At 49.8% G+C, this 23,500-nt stretch overlaps 2 protein-coding genes across 5 annotated transcripts in view; one reads left to right on the plus strand and one right to left on the minus strand.

Moving 5' to 3' along the window:
• Positions 1–564: 564 nt before the first annotated feature.
• LOC144145432 (uncharacterized) lies at positions 565–4,545 on the minus strand. The gene is made up of 2 exons (XM_077677048.1): positions 3,630–4,545; positions 565–2,960 (listed from the first exon to the last, which is right to left on the minus strand). Exons 1-2 carry the CDS (start codon positions 4,236–4,238, stop codon positions 2,193–2,195), a joined length of 1,377 nt encoding a protein of 458 aa, XP_077533174.1. The 5' UTR covers positions 4,239–4,545; the 3' UTR covers positions 565–2,192.
• A 224-nt stretch (positions 4,546–4,769) lies between these two features.
• Positions 4,770–23,500, plus strand: part of LOC144145433 (phosphatidylinositol-3,5-bisphosphate 3-phosphatase MTMR3) — a 36,732-nt gene continuing 18,001 nt past the window's right edge. For 3 of the 4 annotated variants that reach the window (XM_077677049.1, XM_077677052.1, XM_077677053.1), the window contains exons 1-11: positions 4,770–4,914; positions 10,620–11,012; positions 13,209–13,366; positions 14,477–14,594; positions 15,054–15,167; positions 15,670–15,896; positions 16,688–16,913; positions 19,852–20,047; positions 20,127–20,312; positions 20,553–20,720; positions 21,523–22,400. In XM_077677049.1, the coding sequence (XP_077533175.1) occupies positions 10,660–11,012; positions 13,209–13,366; positions 14,477–14,594; positions 15,054–15,167; positions 15,670–15,896; positions 16,688–16,913; positions 19,852–20,047; positions 20,127–20,312; positions 20,553–20,720; positions 21,523–22,400 (2,624 nt within the window). In that variant the 5' untranslated portion in view covers positions 4,770–4,914; positions 10,620–10,659. The remainder of the gene's footprint in view (positions 4,915–10,619; positions 11,013–13,208; positions 13,367–14,476; positions 14,595–15,053; positions 15,168–15,669; positions 15,897–16,687; positions 16,914–19,851; positions 20,048–20,126; positions 20,313–20,552; positions 20,721–21,522; positions 22,401–23,500) is intronic. The other variant, XM_077677050.1, reaches the window with a different exon arrangement.

The following is a 23,500-nucleotide window of genomic DNA, read 5'->3' on the forward strand; positions in this document are numbered from 1 at the left end:
AGACACGGCTACATGTTGCCACACTGCCATCCGGCTGCACTCAGAAAATGACAGCGTTAAGCCCACTTGGTCACATGAATGTAATTATTTTTTATAACCTATTTGTGCACAAAATATTTTATTGTTATACCCAGGCACAATTTCGTAGGGTTAAAACCAATAAGTAGCCCAAAATGCAGAAATCACCTGGTTTGGAGGGGTTTCAAGTAATGCCACATTAACAAAAGTTTAAACATTACTTTCCTTTTTCAACAGGGCTACAAATGCAGCTTTGTGTTCCACGACAAAAAATGTATTTGTTAAAATTTGTTAAGAAAAATGTGATTAAAAGTTCTTAAAAGATATGCTGTCTTACTCTGGTTGGAGGTATAATGCCGATTTTAACCCCTGAAACTGTTTTACCCAAGGCTGTTACTTTCTACATCATTTACCAGATGAAAAAAACCCTGCTCTTAGCACAAGCCTATGCTGAAGTTTCCTGTTTTGTGCATTTTTGGGGGCATACAACACATCATTAGCAGTGTGTTAGCTTTACGCAAGTCAACTCCCTAATGAAATGCAATCTAGGGGCTCAGCTACTATGGTGCCATGCCATTTTCTTGTTTTCTATTTAACGTTGCTCCATTTACAGATGTGGTGTGAACTCTGAGGACAACATGATGGCTTAGGCAATGCACGAAAGGTGTTCCACCTTTTCTTATGCTTGACGTTACCAGGAAATGCACTGAATTTAGCAATTCACTCAGCTTTCTGTTTTACGCACTCTCATTTGACATTTATAAGGCAGGAGCAGATTGTAGAGAGTGGTAGGAAGCCTTGGGACATGACCAATTTAAGACCATTTTTCAACAATGACTGGTTAAAAAATTTTAGAAACCCAGTTATTATGAAAATTGTTCATATATTGATTCAGACATGCTATTAAAGCGTGTTCATTACAGTAAACTGCCTTATACCCCCCGCAGTGGATCAATGGCTTGGGAGTTGTGCTGCTGAGCCCAAGGACATGAGTTCAATTTTAGCCACAGAGGCTCTTTTTCTGATGGAGGCAAAAAACGACGCCTGTGTCAAAAACTTGACACACACAAAAAATACCAAAACGATTTAAACTAATCCATAGCCCTCCACTATGTCGCGCCTCATAGCCCAGGCTTTAGAGCAATAAACTCCTAAAGTATTGAAATTTTTTCAAATAATAAACAAATTATACCAGATTTGCAAACCGTGATGCCGCTATGTTGTGAAATTTTACATGGTCAAGGAAAAAAAAATTCTTACATCAGCTAGACTATGTGCATCCAAGGTGTTTAACAAAAGACGTTTCTTACATTGCTTTTTCATACTGGAAAGAGGCACATCCTTACGAATTACTTGACAAGTCAAGTAATTCAGTGAACCCATTCTTATAACCACAGAATAAAGCTCCGAGGCTTTTCCGGACTTGCAATAAGGAATACAAAGAGCAAAGCTAACGCTTCGGTGCTAAATGGTTATAAATGTCACAGACCAGCTGTACAGCCCAGCCAACCTGTGATAGTGCTGTATAATCGGAAGGTCTCAACCCACTCCCAGGAGTTCTTTTCTCGAAACAGCAGAGGTAAAATTCACCACGGTATACACTCCAAACCTTTGTAAAATCACTTGGAGACTGTCCATAAAATACATCATTGCTATGACCCAATACACTGAGGCAAAAGCAAGGCTTTTGTTTGTTGTCATACTTTTTTGCTTCTGCCATCTTTAAAACCAGGATTGTATTATCTGCTCCGCATGCGGGACACGTTCCCACTGTGATAAAATTATGTGTAGCTACACAGCAATACTACATCAGTTTCATAAATACAATGCAAAGAGATGGTAGTTACATAAGCTCAGACAAAAGAGAAAACGCCCCAAAACTTGGGGATGAACCAGAGTCACCATTTTTCCGTGCTGTAGTCATGAGAGGACGGTACTCACAACAAACAGTATCCTGTTTCTCATAGCAGTATGTGAAGTGTGCTAAAAGACAACAAACACACGAAGAAAAGCCTCTTCAATCCGAGTTCATAAAAAGCGCCAACCTAGCGTCAGAATAGAGGTAAAGAAAGCAATGCTGTGACACTACCCGCCAAGTCGGTGCCTCCAAACACAGCTCAACTGTACAAGAAACATTCCTCAAGGACTCCAGAGCAGCACCCTCCCCCACTTGACTAGAGCACGACGCAGCAGCGGCAGTAGCGGGGTCTGCCGCCACCGACCGAGGGCGGAGGCGTGACGGGTGCAAAATAGGCGTGCACTTTGAGGTCCAGCAGGTGGCTGCGCAGCTTGCGGATGCCTGCGCGCGTGATCAGCTGGCAGTCGTAGAGTTCGATGCGCTGCAGGTTCTGGCAGGTGACCAGGTGCTCGAGGGAGGCGTCCGTGATGAGCGGGCAGTTGTCCAGCTCCAACACGAGCAGGTGTTCGGCAGCACCCGCGCCCGCTCCGAGGTGCCGGATGCCCTCGTCGGTGACCAGCTCGCAGTGGGAGAGGCTGAGCTGCTGCAGGCGCGGGCAGCCGTTGGCCAGGTGCAGCAGCGTGTTGTCCGTGATGAGCACGCACTCCTCCAGGTCCATCTTCTCCAGGGCATGGCAGGAGCGCGAGAGTGCCTGGAAGCCGCCGTCGGTGAGCTGCGTGCAGCCGGCCACCTCGAGGGTGCACAGGGCGTGGCAGCCCTGGCTGAGCGACACCAGGGCGGCATCGGTGAGGTGGGCACAGTTGGAGACGCACAGGAAGTGCAGCTTGGGGCAGTGCTGGCTGACCGCCTGGACGGCCGCGTCTGTCACGTGGGTGCACTCGTGCAGGTTCAGCGTCTGCAGGCCCCCGCAGTGCTGCGCCAGCTGCGTCACTGCCTCGTCGTTCACCAGCGGGCAGCCCTTGCTCACGAAACTGCGCAGGCGCGGGCAACCCACCGCTAGGGCCTCCACGCCATACTTGCTCACCTAGAGACAGGGGGGAGGGGAGAGTGGACACATGTTATGAACAAGCTCTGGACAAAACCCTAGGTGCCACGAGACATCAAACAAGCGCTGCAAAGTCTCACCAATTTAAACATTTTAGGTTTCTTCGAATCATCTAAAGTAATTTACCAGTTGGTTAACCTGGCCAGGTACAGAGAGGCGTATTGCTTTTGGATGTTCCAAAAGTGTAGCAAACTGGGCTAATTGGTAGGGAACGGATCTATGCTAATAACAGCGCAAAACTAGACGAAAAACATACAGGGGAAGGGCACAGACAAGCGCTTGTCTGTGTCCTCTCACCTTCTGGATGTTTCTCGTCTAGTTTTGCGCTGTTACCAGCATGTTGTGGATGTTAGCAGGCGACTGTAACCAACAGCTTCAGCTTCGCTATCTGGCGGCTAGCGTTGTTTTAGGATTTTGTTGCGATGTGACGTAACTCATGGACGGCAATCGATTTTGTGCTCGGGGCCTATTTACGTGATAATAATCAACAAAATTATAAACAGTCTGTGCAGAACGCTCAGTTCTCGTTCTTACATCTGAGCTTCTTTACGTGCGAGGTAAGTACCCCTGCAAACATTCCCAGTGTAAGGGCTGGGCCCACGAAACACGCGCGGGCGTTGAGTGCGAGGAGGAAGGAACCCAACGCACCTGGTCGCACCAGGAGATGTTGATCTGCTCGAGCGCGGGGCAGCCCTGCCCGATGGACTTGAGCGACAGATCGGTCACCTGGCAGCAGGAACCCAGGTCGAGAAAGGTCAGCTTGCTGCAGTATTTACCCAGGCTCTGGCAGGTGCTGTCGGTCAGCTTTTTGCAGCCGTTCAAGTTCAGGTCTTCGATGTTGTTGCAGTTTTGGGCGAAGGTGCGGAGAGACGCGTCCTCAACGCTCTGGCAGCCGCGAAGGCTGAGCTTTTTGAGGAAGCCGCCGCAGCGGCGCGAGATGTTCTCCACCACGGGGCCCTCGATGTCCGTCTGGAAGTTGAACAGGTCGATCTTCTGCCAATTGCTGCCATCGAGCGCCAGCTCGTGCCACAACTTGGACACCTGCGCGCAGGCGCACAGCGAGACAACGTCCAGGTAGGAGAAGATGCGAAGCAGCAGCTCCTTCGGCAGCTTCTTGTTGATGAGCGCATCGTCGTCCGCCGTGACTCCTCTGACCAGCACTTCAACTTTGGCCTTGGGCGCCAGGGTCATCACTTGCCGAGGGACGGGACAATCCCACTGGTGACGACTAGGCGTTTTGGTCGCTCGCCATCGCATCCGATCTGCGGTCGCACCTCACCTTGCTACCGTGTTGCTACTGCGTCTTTTCACCAAACAACGCAGTGCTTTTGCATCGTCGAGAGGGTGTGTATACAGCCACAAACCGCCAACGGAAGCGCGCTTTTTTCCTTCAGCACTACAAATGTAGGACGCGTGAGATGCTGACACCTACACCTTGCACGTAGCAGGCAAAGAAGCAGAAATAACAGGTAGTGCGCGTAGTAAACACAGTAAACACGCCATGAAACACAACGCGGGACCACAAAAAGATGGGTTGGGAGTGTGGACGGAGAACATGATAGAAACAAGAAACACGCCCCTTAGGCTTGATTCTAGAATGTCACTAGCGCCAAATTTGTCAAAACAAAGTTAGTTGTAGTTTTTTATTATAACAATTTAGTACTTTAAAGAAATATTTTCACAAACTTAATTAAATATTGTCAGTTTTTAAATGACATTGATGATTTAGACTAATACCTGGTGGTTTACTTAACAGCTCGCCATCTGGCGGCTAGCGTTGTTTTAGGATTTTGTTGCGATGTGACGTAACTCATGGACGGCAATCGATTTTGTGCTCGGGGCCTATTTACGTGATGATAATCAGCAAAATTATAAACAGTCTGTGCAGAACGCTCAGTTCTCGTTCTTACATCTGAGCTTCTTTACGTGCGAGGTAAGTACCCCTGCAAACATTCCCAGTGTAGGCCTTTCTGTGTTGGAGGTCTTGCTCGTGAATGACTTCTCTGCGGACAGTCTGTCCCCCGATGCTTTTATCGTTCCGTTTGGAAGGCCCGCTTAACTTCGCAAGAATACGCGTCAGCAGTAACCTTTGGACTTCCAGGAATTATTTGCACGTTGATTTAATCGTTGGGCATTCTTTGCATCGCTTGGCAAAGTAGCTTTCGCGAAGAAAGTGGGTCATTGTGGAGTGTCTTCCTCCGCTCTCTCTGGCCGACGTTGTTTACATGAACGCTGTAGACTGTTCGGAGTTCTGTGCGCGCCAAAAGTCTCGCAAAATCGTTCCGTGCACTGCTGTCTCGTCGAACTTCCCCGTGCCATACCCGCCCTGCCGTTGTCAGCAGCTGCGCTGGTCTGTACAGCTGAGCCGTCCGCGATAGCGGAGAGGCGTCTTTGGGGCTTGTCACGAACGTCAGTGCAAACGGAATCGAACGCTCGTTGTGCTTTCTTCTACGCTCTGTTACGCCTGGCCGGCTTCGCCCGGTATCGCCTTAGTTAACGGCTGAGTTGCAGAAAAAGGGCCGCGATTTCCCATTTCCTTCTGCAGCTCCGGCACCCGAAAAGAAACAAACAGTCGGGGCGAACAAAAAATAGAAAAAGGCAAAAGTGCTGCGTCTGTGCGGGGTCGGGCGCTCGTGAAGTGACCTTCAGCGACGCTCACTTGAGAAACTGCATTCGCATTCTTCGGAGTGGCGGCAGCCCCCGTACGATTCTCTGCCCATTCGCAGCTATCAACTCGGGAGTGTACAGGCCACACCGGCCAGCGTCCATCGGCCTTTCCGTCGCTGTCGCGGAGGAAACCGCGCGCGGGGGGGAAACGCTGGCTTCCTCTTCCCGTCGCTGGTGCGACGGCGCGCGCTAGTACGGCGTCGCAGCCTTGCAAGTGTAAAAAGAGGGCGGTGCGCCTCCCTGCCTGCAAGCGTTCGTATTGTCGCCGTCTGGTTGCCTTCGGCGCGCGGCCGCCTCCGGCGTCTCTAGTTACGCGTACACTGCCGGCGCCAGATCGAAGGCTGGCCGCACGGTGAACGCGACGCGCTAGTGACGCTGTCTGCAATGCCAGATTTCCTTGCGTAACGGGTCAACTGAAGGCACCCCGTCTCTCATTCATCGCAACATTGTTTGGGGGGCCGACCGATTTCGGTTTTCATGCGCGCATGTGCTCTCGAAAGTGACTTCACCGGTCGGGAAAACATGCATTGAATGGTGCGTTTAGTGGCCTTGGGAAACGCCAATGAAAATAAAAACATTTCAGCTTATCGTTACTGTCTTATCCCGTTATTTTGACCCGTTGTTATTTGTAAAGACTGCTATTTTTAATCGTAAAGGTCATGCGCGCGACTTATGTTAACCTAGAACCTAGTTCCAGCAGTGTTCACAATAAGAAAACCAACTAGCCTTCTTCCCAGCATAGTTAGGATAAAATCAATTCTGCCACTGTTTGCATTGTACAAAAGTCGCGGCGTTTGCCCCATGGTTATGCATGAAGTCCACAAAAAGGAGGAGCTGATGTCAGTGGAAACATGTCAGGCAGCCTTCTCAGCGCGAGGGGGCTGGTTAGGTGCCCACCTCATAAAACAACAGCTGTGAGTTTGAAGGTTCTGAGTCAAGGTCACAGTGGGAAAATGCCGGGAAAGCAAGAAAATGCACACACGCTGCCCTTTTACTTAGCACTGCGACTACTTCGCAACAACTCAAAGCAGTTCGCTGGGAACAGTGACTGCCGTGTGTGCCTGTAGAGAGAGCAGTAGCTGCATAGAATGCACAGAGGATGACAGCGTGGAGAGGAGCTTAGCGTACAGTTGAACCTCATTACCAGAGGCATGGATGTAAGAGACAATCTGGTATGAGACACTATCCACCCACATGGATGGCCCCCCTATCTTTCCCATTCAGTTGACCTCTTTTATAACAGACATCGGATGTAGAAGACGGTTCCTTGAATTTTGGTCAACAATCTCGCTTGTAATAGTCCTTTTAACATTAGATGCGGTGTCGCCAGTCACTAACTGCAATTGCATCCGTTGTGGAATCAAAGGGGACGACGAGACGCCTGCAGTCGCTATTTATAACTTCAGCAAACACACAGTAGCTCAGTCAGCTCTAAAACGACGACGAGAAACCCTGCCAATGGAAATGCAACGTACAGAAGTGGTTAAAGCTTACCGCCATGCGTACGAGCGCGACCGTGCATGCGAACTTCTGCACAAGTCAAGAATACTGGGAGTGTGCAGTGGGCCCTCCCAATTGCGTAGCCCCCAATCAAGAAGCATTGCAGATGTTGATTCCAGCAAGCGCGGTAAATATCCAGAGCACACAGCGGAAGAAGCTGTGCGTTCGGGCTATTCATCACGCTTGTGAACTCGAAATCTGCAATCCATCTTCTGCAAACAGTGAAAGAAGAGAAAGCTTGTAGAAGCTGTTGCAAAAACTGTAAAAACAATTGTGAAGTAAACAAAAATTTAGAACTATTTTATAAATTCTGGGGGCAAAACATAAATTATAAGGAACCTTTTGCAGCATGCTGCAGCGTTCTATTGAGCCTATTTTAGTCGTACGGTGCCCACATTGAACTAGGGGAAGATCAGTTAGTGAAAACATGGTTCTCTGCTTATAAGAGACCTCTCATATAAGAGACGGAAACTGCACCCCGGTCTGTGTGTGTTATAAAGAGGTTCAACTGTATATGTATAGCTGGGTTCTGTATTATATGGCCTTTTCACCTCGTGGTTGTGGAGCACATCACCCTTGTTTGTACTGTCTCACACAATATTTTGAGTGTAGATAGGCCAAGTACATTGATTGATATTGATGTTCAGTGCCGTGCTCGTCAAGCTAAACAGCAGCGTATACGGCGCCAAGCTCAGTGTATCCCTGACCCCAAAATGATGACTGAACTAACTTTAAAAATATATATATATATACATAACTGACAATGACAAGATGCACTGCACTCCCCACAAGTGGTGCCCCTCCCGCTTGAGTTCGAACAACAAAAAAAAAGTTTCTTCCTTTGTGCAATAGTGTACTGGTTACTAATTGCACACTACTCTACGCTTGTTTTCCATCCTGCCAAGTTTCTACAGTATGTTATTGCACACTGGAAGAGGAGGAAATGTGCTTGAGCTGATTATGCACAACGGGGCTGCTACGCCCACTTTTTTGTAATGACGGAATCGCGGGCACATTGCATAAACCTCGTGCCGCCTGCCAGTCTCATCGCAGGAGTTCAAAGCCCTCCCAGTATAGTCTATCTTATCAGGCCCCAACATGGTGCAGTGCGTCAGCCTCGAGCATTTGTTTATTTTCATGCCCTCAGCTGCAAAAAGCCGCAGATAATAAGTTCCTGGAAAACTCGGTACAGCTCTCCGTGCAGTTTTGTGGCTGTTGCTGTTTGGATTTTTTTTTTTTCTTATCCCTTGGTTCAGATCAGGTTAGTGGGCTGAATACAGTGCAACTGTTCTGGGCCACCGAGTTCAAATTCTTTGTAGATTTTCTTCAATTGCCTTTGATGTACATGGTGCCCTGAGTAACTCGTATTGTCGAGCAGGCGTATTTTTTGTGAGGCACTGGCATGGATCTCTTTTATCACAAAATGTGGTGCATGCCTGGGTTTCGAAAGTTTGTTCCTAAATACATGTGTATAAACACTCGACAGCAACTTTTTTCTGCTTGTATGCCCTGTGCGGTGACATAGCAGACATTTTTAGTTGTTGCTCAAGTTTGTTATGAGTCCCATTTGTTCCGCTAGTGTGAACATTTTTTTAGAATTTTATGATGGTCGGCTCATCCAATCTTTTTACCTGTTCTTACCGAAGACCATTTGACCCACACTTTCTTTCTTGTGTAGTTTGTTCATGCATATTTTCTGCATAGTGTAAAATTAGCATAGCCAGTTCAAATGTTACAGTAGTGGATGTTCCAAGTTGTGTTCACGATAGAAATTATGTGCACCTGCTTTGGCATAGAGCTGCGTCTAAGCTACTGATAATAACAGCACACAATGGTATGTGTAATTTCATCGCTGTTTACTTTAGCCAAATCTGTTGGCAGCAGAGAACAGCTTGACAGTTCTGGTATTTGCTTGGGTAATTTGTGTGTATTCCTTCATTTGTGAGTGCTTTTATACCCATGCTATAATATATGCCCACATGAGCAGCCTACCGAAAAATAAGTCGGAGGAACTGCTAATTTCACGTCTTTCCCAGTAATTTTCAGATGTTCCTTGCATGTTTATGCCTCCACCTCATTTTTTTGTTGAAGGCATAACTTCACAGGGTCGTGCTGTGTTTGTCTTTTCCTTCCTTTTTGTTCAAATGTCTGGGCAGTAATTTTTCTCATAAATGGATGCGTTCTTTATCTGAACCATATGTGAGCTCTACAAAAAAATATTTTCACCATAGTTTTAGCGTAAAGCATTACATAAGTTGGCCAGTATTCCATAGTTAGTGAGCTGCATTTAGAATACGTTGGGGCTGTGTATTTGTTTCTAAAGAGACACTGAAGTTTGTCAAAAAAGCCTTATTTGCAGCTGCATATTGTTGTTTGACCATTTGAATTCATAACATAACTGCTCAGTGGAGGCGTAGAGCCTCAGTGCATTTGTAATTGGTCGCAGAAGAGAACGAATCACGTGCCATTTGCAATCGCCGCATTCCTGACATCACGCTGGTTAGTTTGCATTCAGTTTAGTGCTATCTCAGCCTTCAAAATGTCTATTGTCACCATTTCATAGTTACTATCAGCTTTTTGTTTGCTCACACATAGGTTGTACAGGATCAACATTCTGGACACCTGCTAAATCTAGTTATGTGGTCTTACCAGTGTGCGGAAAGCGGCAATTTCAAACGCACTTTATTTTTGGCTGGGAATATTCCAGAATTTATTATATTTCAATCTGGCGAGGTGATTAGACCATGTTTACAATCCACTTCGGTGTCCCTCTAGTTAATGCCTGAGGCACGTGAATGCAGTTGTGTGGTGTCCTTAATATTTTAAATAGAATATGAAGACAGGCTTTGCATGATTGTAAAGATTGCCTTGTAGGAATACAAGAAGTTCTGGAGTTGTCAAAAACTGTAGTTAATTTGGCTGGATAGCTAGGAAAAACAAAAAAGATGGGATTGTTGAGCCACGAGTGCCAAAAAGCGAAACTCAAGGTGTAAGAAAACTGTTTATTGGCGATGCGGCCAGTTTCCGAACCGTGCCCTGCCAGATTCGATGCACGAGCTCGCGTTTTTTTCTTTACTGCCTCGTCGTCTTCGTGGTCGGAGGAGGCAGTGGGTCGAGAGATTGAACAGGGTCATCTCAGGGCCTACCCTTAGCCTGTTCACTGATGCTTCAGGCATGGTGCAGCTTGTTCATTAGCTGATGATGTGACAGACAGCTGCAAATTAAACAGAATGGTGGGCTAACAGATTCAGGCTTCTCTTAATTAGAATTAAAAATAGCGTTTTTTCGTGCAGTAAGGTTTTGCAATAAAAAATCAAGCACAGTTGGCAAGCTCGTGTACCCAGAGCTCTTCAGTATATAAGATTTCAGCTGGAGTTATATGAAGGCAGTGAGTGGCTTGCGCTGCCACCTACAGAAGAGCATCATGTAGCCCCGTCGTTGAGTAGTCCCTCCTCCTCCACTGTGCCTCAGCAGAGCAGCAGCGGCAGGGGTGGCCTCCGGTGGCGGCAGCATGGAGGCGGCCTCTGGGGAAGGAGGAGGAGGAGGTCCCACGAGCAACGGCGAGGACGGGGGCTCGATGGGGGGCCCGTGGAGCTACACGAACCTGAGCGGCAGCGAAGCGTACCCCAAGCGGGCGCTGGTGTCGGACGACCCCTCGCTGGCGGTGCCCTTCCCGTGCCTGCCGGGCGAGTCGGCGGAGTTCCTGGGCCGCTCCACGCAGGGGGTGGTGGCCCTCTCCTCGTACCGCTTCTTCCTGGCGGGGCCCGAGCAGCAGCTCAACCTGCCCCTCGGGCTGCTCGAGGCCGTCGAGTGCCGCGACATCTTCTTCCTCCACCTCGTCTGCAAGGACGCCCGCTCCTTCAGGTGAGCACCTTGTTGGCAGTTGCAGCAGCAGCAGCCGCACAGGCAAGGAAGCACTTCCCCTCAGCGGGACCCACTAAATGTGGGCTGTGGTGGAGGAGGAAAGAGCAGTGGGTGCTCTTTTCATTCCTCCTCCTTGTCTGTCCTGTGGGTGCCACCTCACCGGTCTGCGAACACTCTTCCCCCCCACGGCACTCCTGAGATCTGTCAAAATTAAGAATCGACAGAAGTGACGGCAGGTGTGACGCCATTTACTTGATTATTCGCTAGCAGTAACTGTTGTCAAGTAAAGGTATATGGGAGGGGGGGAGTCGTCACCTGCGTATGCTTTTCTTGAAGCAGCCTCATACCTTTACACGCATTCGCCAGCGGCTGGCTAGTGGGTCAGCCACTGATGCATTAAGTAAGTTTGTTTAAAAATTTAGCTCATTTGCCACATTGGGCCAACATGACACTTGGCATTGCAGAGAGCTGTCTCTGTTTCTGAAACAGCCTGTTCAGTTTGCGTTATGTCTGTGTAATCTTTTTTAGCTTTCATCTAGCCTCGTGTTCGTGTTCCCATATAAAAGATTCTCTAAGGTGCACAATGTTGGCAGATATGTCCTCGGAACCTCTTGCTTGGTCTAGTTTCCCAGGAATGCAATACTACAACTCATTGTACTTACAAGCTGTCATCCTCTAGTTCGAAGGAACCAATGTAAAGCATTGTAGAGGAAAAACTTGTGTTCTTGTGCTCACTTTGTGAGTGTATGATGTTATGCAGCATACTTGTGCACCTGTATCGTAAACATACTGAAACTTTGGTTGCACGGCCTAGCAGTCACAGCTCGCAGACCTTGCAAGATGTTGCTGTTCTGTGGCCAAAAAAAAAATTTTCGGTGCTTGCCCTCTGAAGCTTCTGTCTCAACGTTCATGGTTTCTGCCAGCTTCAAACCTTAATATATCAAATTACTGGTAAACCTTTCAACTTGCACTCCTTTAAGTTGCATTCCCTCGGGGCGGCCATTGTACCTTCAACCACATTGATGTTACTACACAAAAAATAACTCGCGCATGCAAGTTGCTGGATTGGTGTGTTCAGCTGATGTGGTCCCACTGGGGAAACTTTGTACGCTCAGATTCTTGAAGTGTAGCCTTTGTTGTCCCCGAAACGGCTTTAAACGAGGCACTTATCTTGGCGCTGACTCCATTGTTATGACTGTCATAACAGATTTTGAACACACTGCCAGGCACCGCAACTGTGTCTATGAGCTTGATTTGCGCTACAGTAAAACCTCGCTACAAGCGACACTGTTACAAGAGACACTTGGTTATAAGAGAGTTTTGAATGAAAGCGGTTTGGTTGGTTTTCCTATGTTTGCCATGTTAGCAACATTGCATACAAGAGACCTTGGTTACAAGAGACGTTTCTTGGCTCCCTTGAGTGTCTCTTGTAACGAGGTTGTACTGTATAACACAAACTGGAGGAGAGCACATGGGCCTTTGATCAAAAACTTTACTTTTACAGTTATGAAGTTATGATGATAAAAATTGGAGAACATATGTAGTTTCCCATTCTGATCGTAGATATAAAATTTGTTTTTGTGTAAAACAACTACATTCAAATTGATTAGGTTTTCATAATCGATTTTTTGACAGCCTTTGTAAGAAATCTGCTGGAGAGATGCAGCTTAACAAGTACCAGTGAACTGTGTACAAATTAAGGAGTGCTACAAGAATAACAGAATAATTCTATCTGGTCTGTAGCAGAAGTTACGGCAGTTTGAAGTTTGGGCTTGGCAGGCAAAACCGTTTTTTCTGGTTCCCACCTTCCAAGCCCAAACTTCAAATGGTTGTAACTTCTGTTACAGACCAGATAGAATGATACTGTTACTCTTATTGCACTCCTTGATTTGTGCACAGTTCTCTGGTACTTGTTCACCTTCATCTCTGCAGCAGTTTTTTCACAAAAGCTGTCAAAAAATCAAATATAAAAACCCAAATAAATTTGAATGTAGTTGTTTTACACAAGAACAAATTTTATATCTACAATCACAATGAGAAACTGCATATGTCCTCCAATTTTTATCATCATAACTGTAAAAATAGACAATTTTGGGTTTATGACCAGTGTGCCGCCTCCAGTGGGGCTATTTTGGGGTGTTAAGTGGGCGTGTGACCCTGACTGTTTGCGCTTGCTCCCCACTGTCCCTGTCGCAGGTGTTCGTTTGCCACAGCTGAAGACTGCCAGAGGTGGCACAAACGCCTTGTCAATGCAATCCAGCTGCCCGAACGGCTGGACGACCTGTTTGCCTTCCGTTTCTACCTCTACTGCCGCGAAGAACGCTGCGACGACCTCTTCTCCTTCCTCAAAACTGGTGGGTGGGGCCATGCAGGAAAAAAAGAAAAAAAAAATGGCGAAGCTTGCACCAAGTCGCAAAGGCTTGAATCGTAGCGGAGCTGGGGGATTTCTTTCTTTCTAAGCACTGAAGGGCACGCCACCGCGCATTGCATTAGGTTTGAAAGTGTTTGTTTACATGTTCCGTCATCGCTCTTCACAGTGGCAGTAGTAGTCGTCATATCATTTTATATCATAGTCGTCCTCGTGCATGACTGGTGGGCCTGGATCATTTTGTCCACAGCTTTTCACATTTCTCCCAAAGCAGAGCACGTCAGCACGCGCTAGAACCGGTGACAACCAGCTTCGCCAACTGGGTGTCTGTAGGGTGAGCTGTCTTGTTCCCTTGAGGCGGACCCACGGGAACTGGTTTTTTGGTATTCTACGTGAGCGCCACGCGCAAGCCTGGACAACGCCAGGTGCTCCTCGTGAGGTGTGGGCTCACGTGTGTGGTAAATGGTGGGCGTGACTGTGACGTGGGTTTTCCCAATGACGCCGCACACGTTACAGCCAGCAACAACAGCTCCGCTGTTGAAATCTACCTGCATGCCTTGCTCATTGCAGAAGCTCTTTTTCAATACTACGTGCCCTGTGTAAGATACGTACCTGAATGACCAGTGATATTTCGACCCTTTTAGCAAGCATGCGGATACATGCAAGTTTACTTGTTTCAGCCCTCTGTATAAGGCAATGTTGCTTTTAGCTGGTTTTAACCGAGGAAATGCATCGCAGGATTTTGATAATGGTATGGTGTGACACTTGTGAAGCTTTGCTTGAACAGTGTTTTTGCTGCCTTTGCCAAAATCACCACACATAGCTTTTGACACGCAGTGCTAGACTGAAGAACGTTGACGCTCTCATGGGGAAGAGGTGGTTAACCGGCTAAGCTGGCAGTGTGATTTGGTGGCACGCTGTTTACGAGCTTTGTGTGCTCACCGAGAATCGGGATGTGTAACTCGCCCACGCCAATAGTGGACTTAGAAGATTACGGCTGAGGTGGCACGAATGACTTTGCTGTAAAACAAGCTCCTTTTTTCACGGATCGTGCCACGGGAAGACTTGAACGGTGCACATCATCTTTTCGTTGCAGATAGGCCCTGTTCTGGGGAGAAAGACACCTCGCTGCTGCATCAAGAGTGCAAACGCATGGGCTTTGACACAGATCTGGGCGGCACCTGGAGGATCAGCAACATCAATGAGAACTTCAAGTGAGTTGAGCACGGCTGCGGATGGGGCTGGCTGGTGCACCGCATTGGGTGCGAAGCGCGGATTCGGAGCTGGCGTGAAAGAAGGCGGCGGGCTCAAGAGCACAGCCTCGCTCGTGGCGTTCATTTTGCTTTCTTTTCTGTGTATGTCTTGTTTGTTCGGCCCACTGGGAAGTTGGCATTGTTAATGTGTGAAATATAGCACGTGCAAAAAGTAGTCATGCGTATTTCTTATACATTTGAATTTGAAATGGCTGCGCTTCGGTGGCACATTGGTGTGCAAATTAGCGAGGGAAGGGTTTGGGCTTGTTGGTTCATATCAAGGAAGGCAGTGCTATGGGTGTGTGTGTGTGCGTGTGTGTGTGTGTGTCCCCTTTCTTCGTTCCTCCCCGAGTGCTGTTTTGTTTTGCGGGCGAGTGCATTTAATGGATGCCGTGCCTTGCTCTCCGCTTCCCCAAACAGGTTGTGCATGAGTTATCCGCGCTACTTAATCGTGCCTGCTTCGGTGCCAGACCAGGACCTTGAGACCGTGGCCAGCTTCCGTTACTCCAGAAGGATCCCGACGGTTGTCTGGAGGCAAGTGAACACATTTTTCTCCCGTCAGGGGCAGCACAATGGTCCATGTTCATGTCTTTTTGTAGAGAGATCACTCAGGATCAGTGTGGGAGGCTCCTCCGTCCTTCTGTGGATCCAGACTGAGGTTGGGGGGTGGTAGCCGTGGAAAGTGCTGTTACAGTCAAATGTTGGAGTACCAAATACCCTTTTTTATCTGGTTCTTGAAAGCTTTTGCGAGAATGGGTGATGCACTTTGCTCTTTTAAGAAAGTAGCTTCTAGTGCTGTATTTTGCACAGGACAAGTACCAGCCAGTGTAAAAGTTGCGTGTTTATTTTGCGCTCAGTTAGTTGAGGAACTGCTCTATCAAACAAAACAGTGCCTCACGGCGAAGCGTTTCGGGGCATGTGAGGTTTCATGCTTGCTTGCACAGCTTCAGTTGCTGACTGAACCCGCCGTGGGCACTCAAGACCGGGTTGTGTGGCTGTGCTTAATGCCCATCTGTCTTGCCCCGTGCGCACGCAGGCACCACTTGTACGGGACGGTGATAGCCCGCTCAGCGCAGCCCGAGGTGGGCTGGCTGGGCTGGCGCAGCCCCCAGGACGAGAACCTGATCCAGGTGATGGCTGACGCCTGCAGCATCCACCCGGGCCCCACCATCGGCAACGGCCTGGAGAGCCTGCCCGACGACCCAAGGCTCGACTCGGATGCCTCCGACGTGTCCCTGGTGAACGGCAACGCCTTCACCTCCAGTGAGTGGGCTGACTTGCAGGGGTGGGTGGGCTCCCTTCTTCGTCAGGCAATTCTTACAGGTGGCCAGTGTTGGGGAGGAGGTGCGATTCGGTGCCTGGGCACACGGGCATTATTGTAAAGCCAGCAAACGTATCAAACTTTCGCACGCAGCGCTTTGGCACACAGTACAGGGGTTTTGTGGTGGCAGCGGCGTCCACGTAACCGAGCGAGCGAGTGAACGAGCCACCCCAGCAAAAAGAAAATGGTGCAGCGGCTTCTGGCAAAAGTGTGAGGAGGAGGAGGGCGGCACGCGCTGCTAAGGAGTCATCTCCCAGCACATCGCCACGGCTTAGTATGTCTCACTGCCTCCCCCTCACACTTTTGCCATGAGTTGCCGCCACCTCTGTTTGTGGCTCATCTGAACCAAGTGGCATGTGCACAGGAAGTTCAGACACGATTTGCAATAACATGCTCGGCGGCGGCGATGCACTGCGAGATAGAGGCAGAGTAGCGCGCGCTGCCGTGCATTCGCTGATCACGCAGCATTTGCTGATGAGACGCAGCAGATATGTGCCGTGAGCGAGATGACTGCAGTTCGCGCGGCACACAAATTTTGCATTAGGGAGTATAGTAATCGTCATGTCGTATATTGTGTGGAATTCTTGGCACCCCCTTCTTTAGTCCTGAATGCGGTTCTTATTGGAAAAAGCAGAACAGGTGACAACTACTCGTGCGCAGAAAGCGTAGGTGCCCTTGTCAGTTGCGGTCGAAGTGGCGGCGGCTGAATGCCCGTCCCCCTCCTTGGTTGCAGGCATGCACTTTGAGTCGCAGCCAGCGCCCCACCGCAAGATGCTGATCCTGGACGCACGGTCGTACGCGGCGGCCGTGGCCAACCGGGCCAAGGGCGGGGGCTGCGAGTGCCCTGACTATTACCCCAACTGCGAGGTGCAGTTCATGGGCCTGGCCAACATCCACAGCATCCGCAAGAGCTTCCACGCTGTGCGCGCCCTCTGCTCCTCCACGGCCGACCAGTCCTCGTGAGTGGAGAAAGGGGCAGCACTTGGTCTCGGCTCCCTCTGTCTTTACTTGCGAACCAGCTGAGCGCTGCTTGGCTAGAGACAATGATCCCTTAACTGCATACCAGGAAGTGACCCAGTACAGTGAAACCACGATAGTACGACTTTCAAGGGACCGCGTGAAAGAGTCGTATGACCGGGGTGTCATATAATCTAGGTAAAGGTAAATGTCGCCTAGTAGGCGTTCTCATGTGACAGGTGGGCTAAGAATTCTGTTTAAATTACTATATTTAGCACACTCTCGCAGAATTTGTGAACCACTAACTTGAAGGCACTTAACGTAGCCGAAAAATGCGAGAGGGGAAAAGGCGAGAGTGTGGCCAAGGTCGCAGGCAAGTTATATAGCTTGTATTCACTGGCAAGGCACACATGCAGGCAACCTTGGGAGTGTGCCGTAACTGGTTACGTCGGGCTCCGCGGGATGGCGGTACTTGTCCGTGCTAGGCCCATGATGTGTGTTGGACGTTCGAAACTCTACCTCACCGAACGCAAAGTAAAGGCCCCACCACATGCATGCGTAAAATTGACGTACTCGCGCAACGACGTACGCCTGCGGTGACATCTGCCGCTGCCTTTACGCCGACCAATGTCGCCAGAGAGGGCGAGTAACCACATAGGCTCCGCAACGCGCGTGCAAACCCAGCGTACTCCAATGCACCGCGCAGTGTGGCTAGACTACCCCGAACTCAGCTTTGTGGCGGCCAGTTCAACTAAATTTTAACTAATATAAAACAAATAATGCCTACTCTCGCAAAAGTATGTATATTTAATACAGAAACAACTAAAACAGTTCTTGCCACATTGAAAAACGTTAAGGATTAGTATGCATACTTGGCAGGCACGAAACCCTCTGCTACATTTGGCGTAAACTCCCGTGTTTCCATAGTTGCGCATTGCTTCGCGTGTTTTGTCCCGTTTTCTGTCCGTATTTTTTAAATCACTTATTTTTATCGCATAATTAATGGTAAAGTTAGCTTATTTAGCAATTAGCTTTCTTGTTATGCGACCTGGCCACCAGATAACATCACCACCAGAGGTGTGCGTCAACACCGTGCCCCCGAAAGTTTGCATCGATGTCTGTCTGGCTCTGACTTGCGCACAACAAGCGTGTAGCAATGCTTCGGCGTACGCCGGAGTACACTGGTTCCTTACGCGCTTACGCCAGTTTACGTCGTTGCACGAGTACGTCAGCTTTACGTGTTCATGTGGTTGGGCCTTAATGCCTCGACCCCAATGTGAGTGCGATTAATAACATCTCTGTTCACACCACTGTTGAGAATCGGGTTAAAATGGGGCGGACGACGCACGCCGATGTATTTTTTTTTTTTTTTTTCCCGGCGTGCGGGCACAGTGGCACAAGCCGCGCCATGTCCGTGGCGCTTTGGCCATGTCCGTGGCCATTTTCAGTGTTGCCTAGTGAAGAAATTGACGGCTAAACTTTTCATTGTATATCACCGGTAGGGTAGGGCAAGTGGGCGAGGAAAATGGAACTTCAGTCATCGCCGTGGGGTGTTGTGTATCGCGTTTGTCGACTCGGCTTGATAAGAGCTTCAAATTTTTGGTCCGCCGGCTACCTGGACTTTGACTTTTCGCGGTTGGGGCGTTGGCGCTCTGCTGCCACGTGGGGCCGTCAAAGATTAAGCCTACCCCCACCAGCCTGCTTGCTTGAGTCTGTTCAGCGAGTGGTCGGGCCTGCCGTGGAGTGCTTACCCTTCCACATTGAGCAGCGCTAAACAGGGGTTACGAAATAAAGTTTGGGACAAGATGGCAAAGCGCTGTCAAAGGTGGGAAAACGCCGGTTTATCCCTGCCAGCGTCTATCGTATGAAGAGGGCCACGTACACCCAAGCGTTGTATAATGGTTTTTTAGGTGCGGAGTACCTTGGGACCGCACAATGTCCGTCCGCGTCCATGCGCATAGCATTTACAATCGCATAAAGTCACACAGGCACCGGCAGGATTCGAGCCTGTGTCTGGTAGACCAGACAGAGTTACTGTCAGTCGTCTTACCCATTGGGCTACGACCACGAGTTAGTGCCCAGGAGTCAAACGGCTTACTCCCTCGCCTGTAATGGTGCGGAGTACCTTAGGACCTCCCAATGTCCCAATGTCCAGCCGCGTCCATCCGTGCACGCACCACCATCAAGCGAAAATCAAGCGAAATTCGATTTTAGCTGTGAGTCGGTTTCATTTAGGGAATAATCAAGGTGCAACTCACGGCTAAAATCGAATGACGGTCGGGGCGCAACTTGGATGTGATTTCGAGTCCCCGTACTCTGCACCCTCGCCATCATCCACGGAGTGGAGATGCTGCCATTTTTTTTCATGTATTGTTTCTAAGGGCAGTCTGCCGGGTCCGCGATGCTCCGCCATAGGAAGCAGGTAGTCGTAATACCGGGGGACATATTATTGCAGTTCCACTGCACTATAGGCAAGCCCAGTTTACTCTCTCCCCAGGCCAGCCCTCTCTCAGCAAGAAAGAGGAGCTCACTGCTGGCGTCTTCTCCACTCCTCCATACCAACACATTCTCCCAGCCGGCCAAGGTCCCCTTTATTCTGGCCAAGCAATGCAACTCGCAGTGCCGGTGTTGCAAAGCACCCTGTGCTCTGTGTCACACGGTGTGGAGTGCCAGCGTAACCCCCTCCCCCACTTTCCCCAATTTCTATCCCCTCGGTTGAGCACTGCGAGGGAGAGCTAGCCAGCTGTAGGGTCGGATCAGCTTTGGCTGATCCCACCGGGCTGGGACGGCTGGATGCTCCAGTGGGTCCTGAACTCAGGAAACCGACTGGTTGACTCCCTCCATCTAATGAAGTTGATCTCTCTCTCTCTCCTTCTGCGTGAGTGTGGGTGTGAGAGGCAAGTGCCCCTCGTTCTCCCTCCCCGTTCTCCTCCTGCGCAGCTGGATGTCGACGCTGGAGTCCAGCCGGTGGCTGCACCACCTGTCGGGCCTGCTCAAGGCCTCGCTGGTGGTGGCCAACGCGGTGGACCTGGAGCGGCGGCCCGTGCTGGTGCACTGCTCCGACGGGTGGGACCGCACGCCCCAGATCGTGGCCCTGGCCGAGCTCGCCCTGGACCCGTACTACCGCACCATGGATGTGAGTGGGGCTGGGTGGTGGCAGTTCCCTGGAATTGCTTGAACTGAGGTGGACCCTCCTTGGCCCCCCCGTATACCAGGGCTTCCAGGTGCTGGTGGAGAAGGAGTGGCTGGAGTTTGGCCACAAGTTTGGCGACCGGTGCGGCAACAGCGCCAAGGCGGAGGACCTGGGCGAGCGGTGCCCCGTCTTTCTCCAGTGGCTCGACTGCGTGCACCAGCTGCTCGCACAGTTCCCCTGCAGCTTCCAGTTTAACCAGCAGTACCTGGTCAGTGGGGGCCTCTTCCCTCGGGGGTTGTGCATTCGTTTGTGTGATTAGGAGCGTCGTCAAGGGATTATTGGAGGTTGATACAACTGGGAGCCCAAAATGTTGTACTTACGTGCAAGCACTCTGTTAGTGCTTAAACTGCGTATTCGTCTGCTTGCTTATCTAGATTTGTGTACTGATCGGTCCTACCAACTTGTACGGCCATTCGTGTCCTCTCTGCCCTGCCTTACTGTGCCACAGGTGAAACTGGCCCAGCACACCTACTCAGGCCTGTTTGGAGACTTCCTGTGCGACAATGCCAAGGAGCGGCAGTTGGAATCGGTTGCTGCCAGGACCTTCTCTGTGTGGACTTTCCTGCGGGCCCGACCAGAGCAGTTCCGCAACTATCTGTACAGCCACACTGATCAGGTGAGGTAGCCATCGGCATTTGCCGGCTCACGTTTTCTTCTCCTGAAAAAGTTGTGCCTCATAAGCTTCTGCTTCTTTTTTCCCCGTTTTCATTTGGCGACGCAGTGAAACTGTGACCCACATGGCTGCTGCAATACATTTCGCCGGGCTTTTTTCGAAACTCGTGTGTCATGCCTTTACATGAAATCATTTTCCCAATCAGTGTTTTCTTGCTGGCTGCATACATTTCTCTGTCAGGGTTGTCTTATGCTCAAAACCTGGCTACTTTGAAGGTGGGAGAACGGTGTCCCATCATGCAGTTTTGTAATGTTGCACTGGCCAAGCTTTGTAGAACTTCAGAAATTGACTAATTCCACTCGCTGAATGCGAGTGATGGTGTGTGAGGAGGGTAGTGCCATTGTGTTATTCTTGGTCCTCCTCCTCCTCCTCCTCCTCCTCCTCCTCCTCCTCCTCCTTCTTCTTCTTCTTCTTCTTCTTCTTCTTCTTCTTCTTCTTCTTCTTCTGCTGCTGCTCCTCCTCCTTCTCTCTCTCTTTTTTAATCTCTCTTTTTGTGCACACTCCTGTGGTCTGGTATGCTTTTTTTTAATCTTGAGTTGTTGCAGCCCAATAGTCCACTTTTCGACCTTTTCTACTGACCAAGCACGTTCCCCTGGATGAACACTTAAAAATTGGTCTGGTCTTCTAACTACGCTTTTAGTCAGCCCCTGTGAGCTATGCCACAGTTCGCTGTGGGATTGTGCCGAGGCAGCACTACTGGGTGGGACGCACAATTCACGGTTTCCTCGCGACCCCTTGCCGGCAGGTTCTGCGGCCACAGTGCCAGGTGCGGGACCTGCGCTTCTGGAGTGACGTGTACCTGCAGCCGTCGACGGGGCTGCTCTCGCACGCCCTGCCTTCCACGCCCCCGTCGGAGGCTCCCGAGCCAGTGGAAGAGACGCCATCCGAACCGGCGGCTGGTGGCGGCGACGTGTCCAACCTGGTGAAGACCAAGTCCGTGGACTCGCTCTTTGCGGGCGGCCAGTCGGAGCAGCCGCCGTTCACCGAGAAGCACCAGCGCCGGCTCAGCGACTCCAGTCTCAAGGGGCTGCAGATGGAGCTGCATGGGCACGACGAAGCACCGCCGCCGGCTTTCCGGCGCAGCCTGAGCAACGTGGCCGTGAACGGTGGCGGCGAAGAAGGCGCCGCTGCCGTGCTGGAGAGGTGCTTGCCGGCCGCGGTAGATGTGGCCACGGAGGACGGCGCAAAACAGCAGGAGCTGCAGCCGTCCGGGGGGGAGGGGGAGGCAAAACCTGCGGCATCCTCGATTGAGGACTCCACGGACACGCTGGTCAGCGAGGGAGGCCTGGGGCGCAGCACTGTCTCGGCCGCGATGGCCGAAGCAGCGGGGGAAGAGGAGGAGGAGGAAGGGGCCGGTGAGCTGGGCGTGGCAGTGGTCCCGCGGCGGGCCCACCTGCTCAGCAACACGGCCAGTACCAGCACAACGGACATTAGCAGCTCGGCCGTGTACGGAATATTCTCGGAGGCGGTGGCCGCCGAGGACCTGCCGGGTGCTAAGTGCCCCTTCTGGCTGCCCCCCCACAAGAACGGCCACGAGAACCTGCTGGCGGCCACGCGCAACTCTCTGGCCCGGGCCACCACCAATGGCCGCTGCTCCCACTACTCCACCCCGATGCACTCGAGGTGGGTGCCTGCGCTCGGTCACCTCTGGTGTTGTGAAACTATGGGCACAGTGTCACTACTTTCATGTTTCTTGGTTTTTTTTTTTTAATACCCAGGCGTCTTTTTTTTAGCTACTGTAGTAGTTGAACCTTGATACAGTGTAGACCATTTATAATGTAACCGCTTATAGTGTGGGACGGGATATAGCACGGGTTTTTGTGACCATCGGTTCACCTCCCATAGAACTCAATGAATAAGCATACCGCTTAAGGGGGGACGAGGGTCTTAAAACTAACTTTTTTATTTATGGGTAGAAACTTATGAAAATTTGCACACTGATGTGCTTTTCTCTGTAGATTTCAAATATGCAATTATATTTGAGCTGGTGCTGTTAGTTCAAAAGTTATCATACAAAGTCTAAACCGCAATTAGGTAATTTCTTACGCAGCTTCAATGAACTTTCGCATTGCATTTTGTCGCTTTTAATTACATGAATGGATAGCCAGAGAGTTCCCATACCCGATGACATTCTTCGTTTTTCTTTAAAGTCACGGCATCCTAAAAAAATATGTTAAGTACAAAAAATGGCAGTATTGGATATTTTGGCTCATCAAAATAACTGCAAGTCATCATTTATGCGTAGCCTAAACAGAAAAACTAAGAATGTCATCGGCTGCCTCAGGCTGTACTGAAAAAAATGGTACCAAGATTGACCTTATGAAGCAAAAATAAGTTTCCAAAAAGCTGCGTAAGGCTGAGGGAAGTGACCAAAAATATGAAACTGAGAAAACTGCATTTGAAGTTTGGCCATGTGTTATGAGATGAACCATCAGTAGTGTAGCTTCAAAATTTCCCAGTAACAAAGACATGTTCTTCCCATTTTCAAATCTGTCTTTGGATTCCAAAAATGTCAACTAGAACTGGAGATACAAAAGGCCAAGTAACGGACCCAGAATATTGTGTACGGCAAAAGTGTGAGGGTGAAACTTGCTTTAGGTGCCCCCCTTTTTTGTTCTTTGGTGAGGCTATTTCATTCGCGGTTTTTATGCTGGAAGTTTGAGAGGATACAGGGGTGGGACACTGCGCAGTGCGTTTTCCGCAAATGCATCATGTTGTTGGCC

Source organism: Haemaphysalis longicornis, unplaced genomic scaffold, assembly GCF_048455015.1.
Source record: "Haemaphysalis longicornis isolate Haplotype H1 unplaced genomic scaffold, Haemaphysalis longicornis Haplotype H1 scaffold_7, whole genome shotgun sequence".
Taxonomy (NCBI): Eukaryota; Metazoa; Arthropoda; class Arachnida; order Ixodida; family Ixodidae; genus Haemaphysalis; species Haemaphysalis longicornis.

Bases quoted from the DNA above. Each gene is read 5' to 3' on its own strand.
- LOC144145432 (XM_077677048.1), bottom strand. From the start codon at position 4,238: ATGCGATGGCGAGCGACCAAAACGCCTAGTCGTCACCAGTGGGATTGT. The intron at 2,961-3,629 runs GTGCGTTGGGTT...CCCTGTCTCTAG, and splicing joins ACATCTCCTGGTGCGACCAG to GTGAGCAAGTATGGCGTGGA.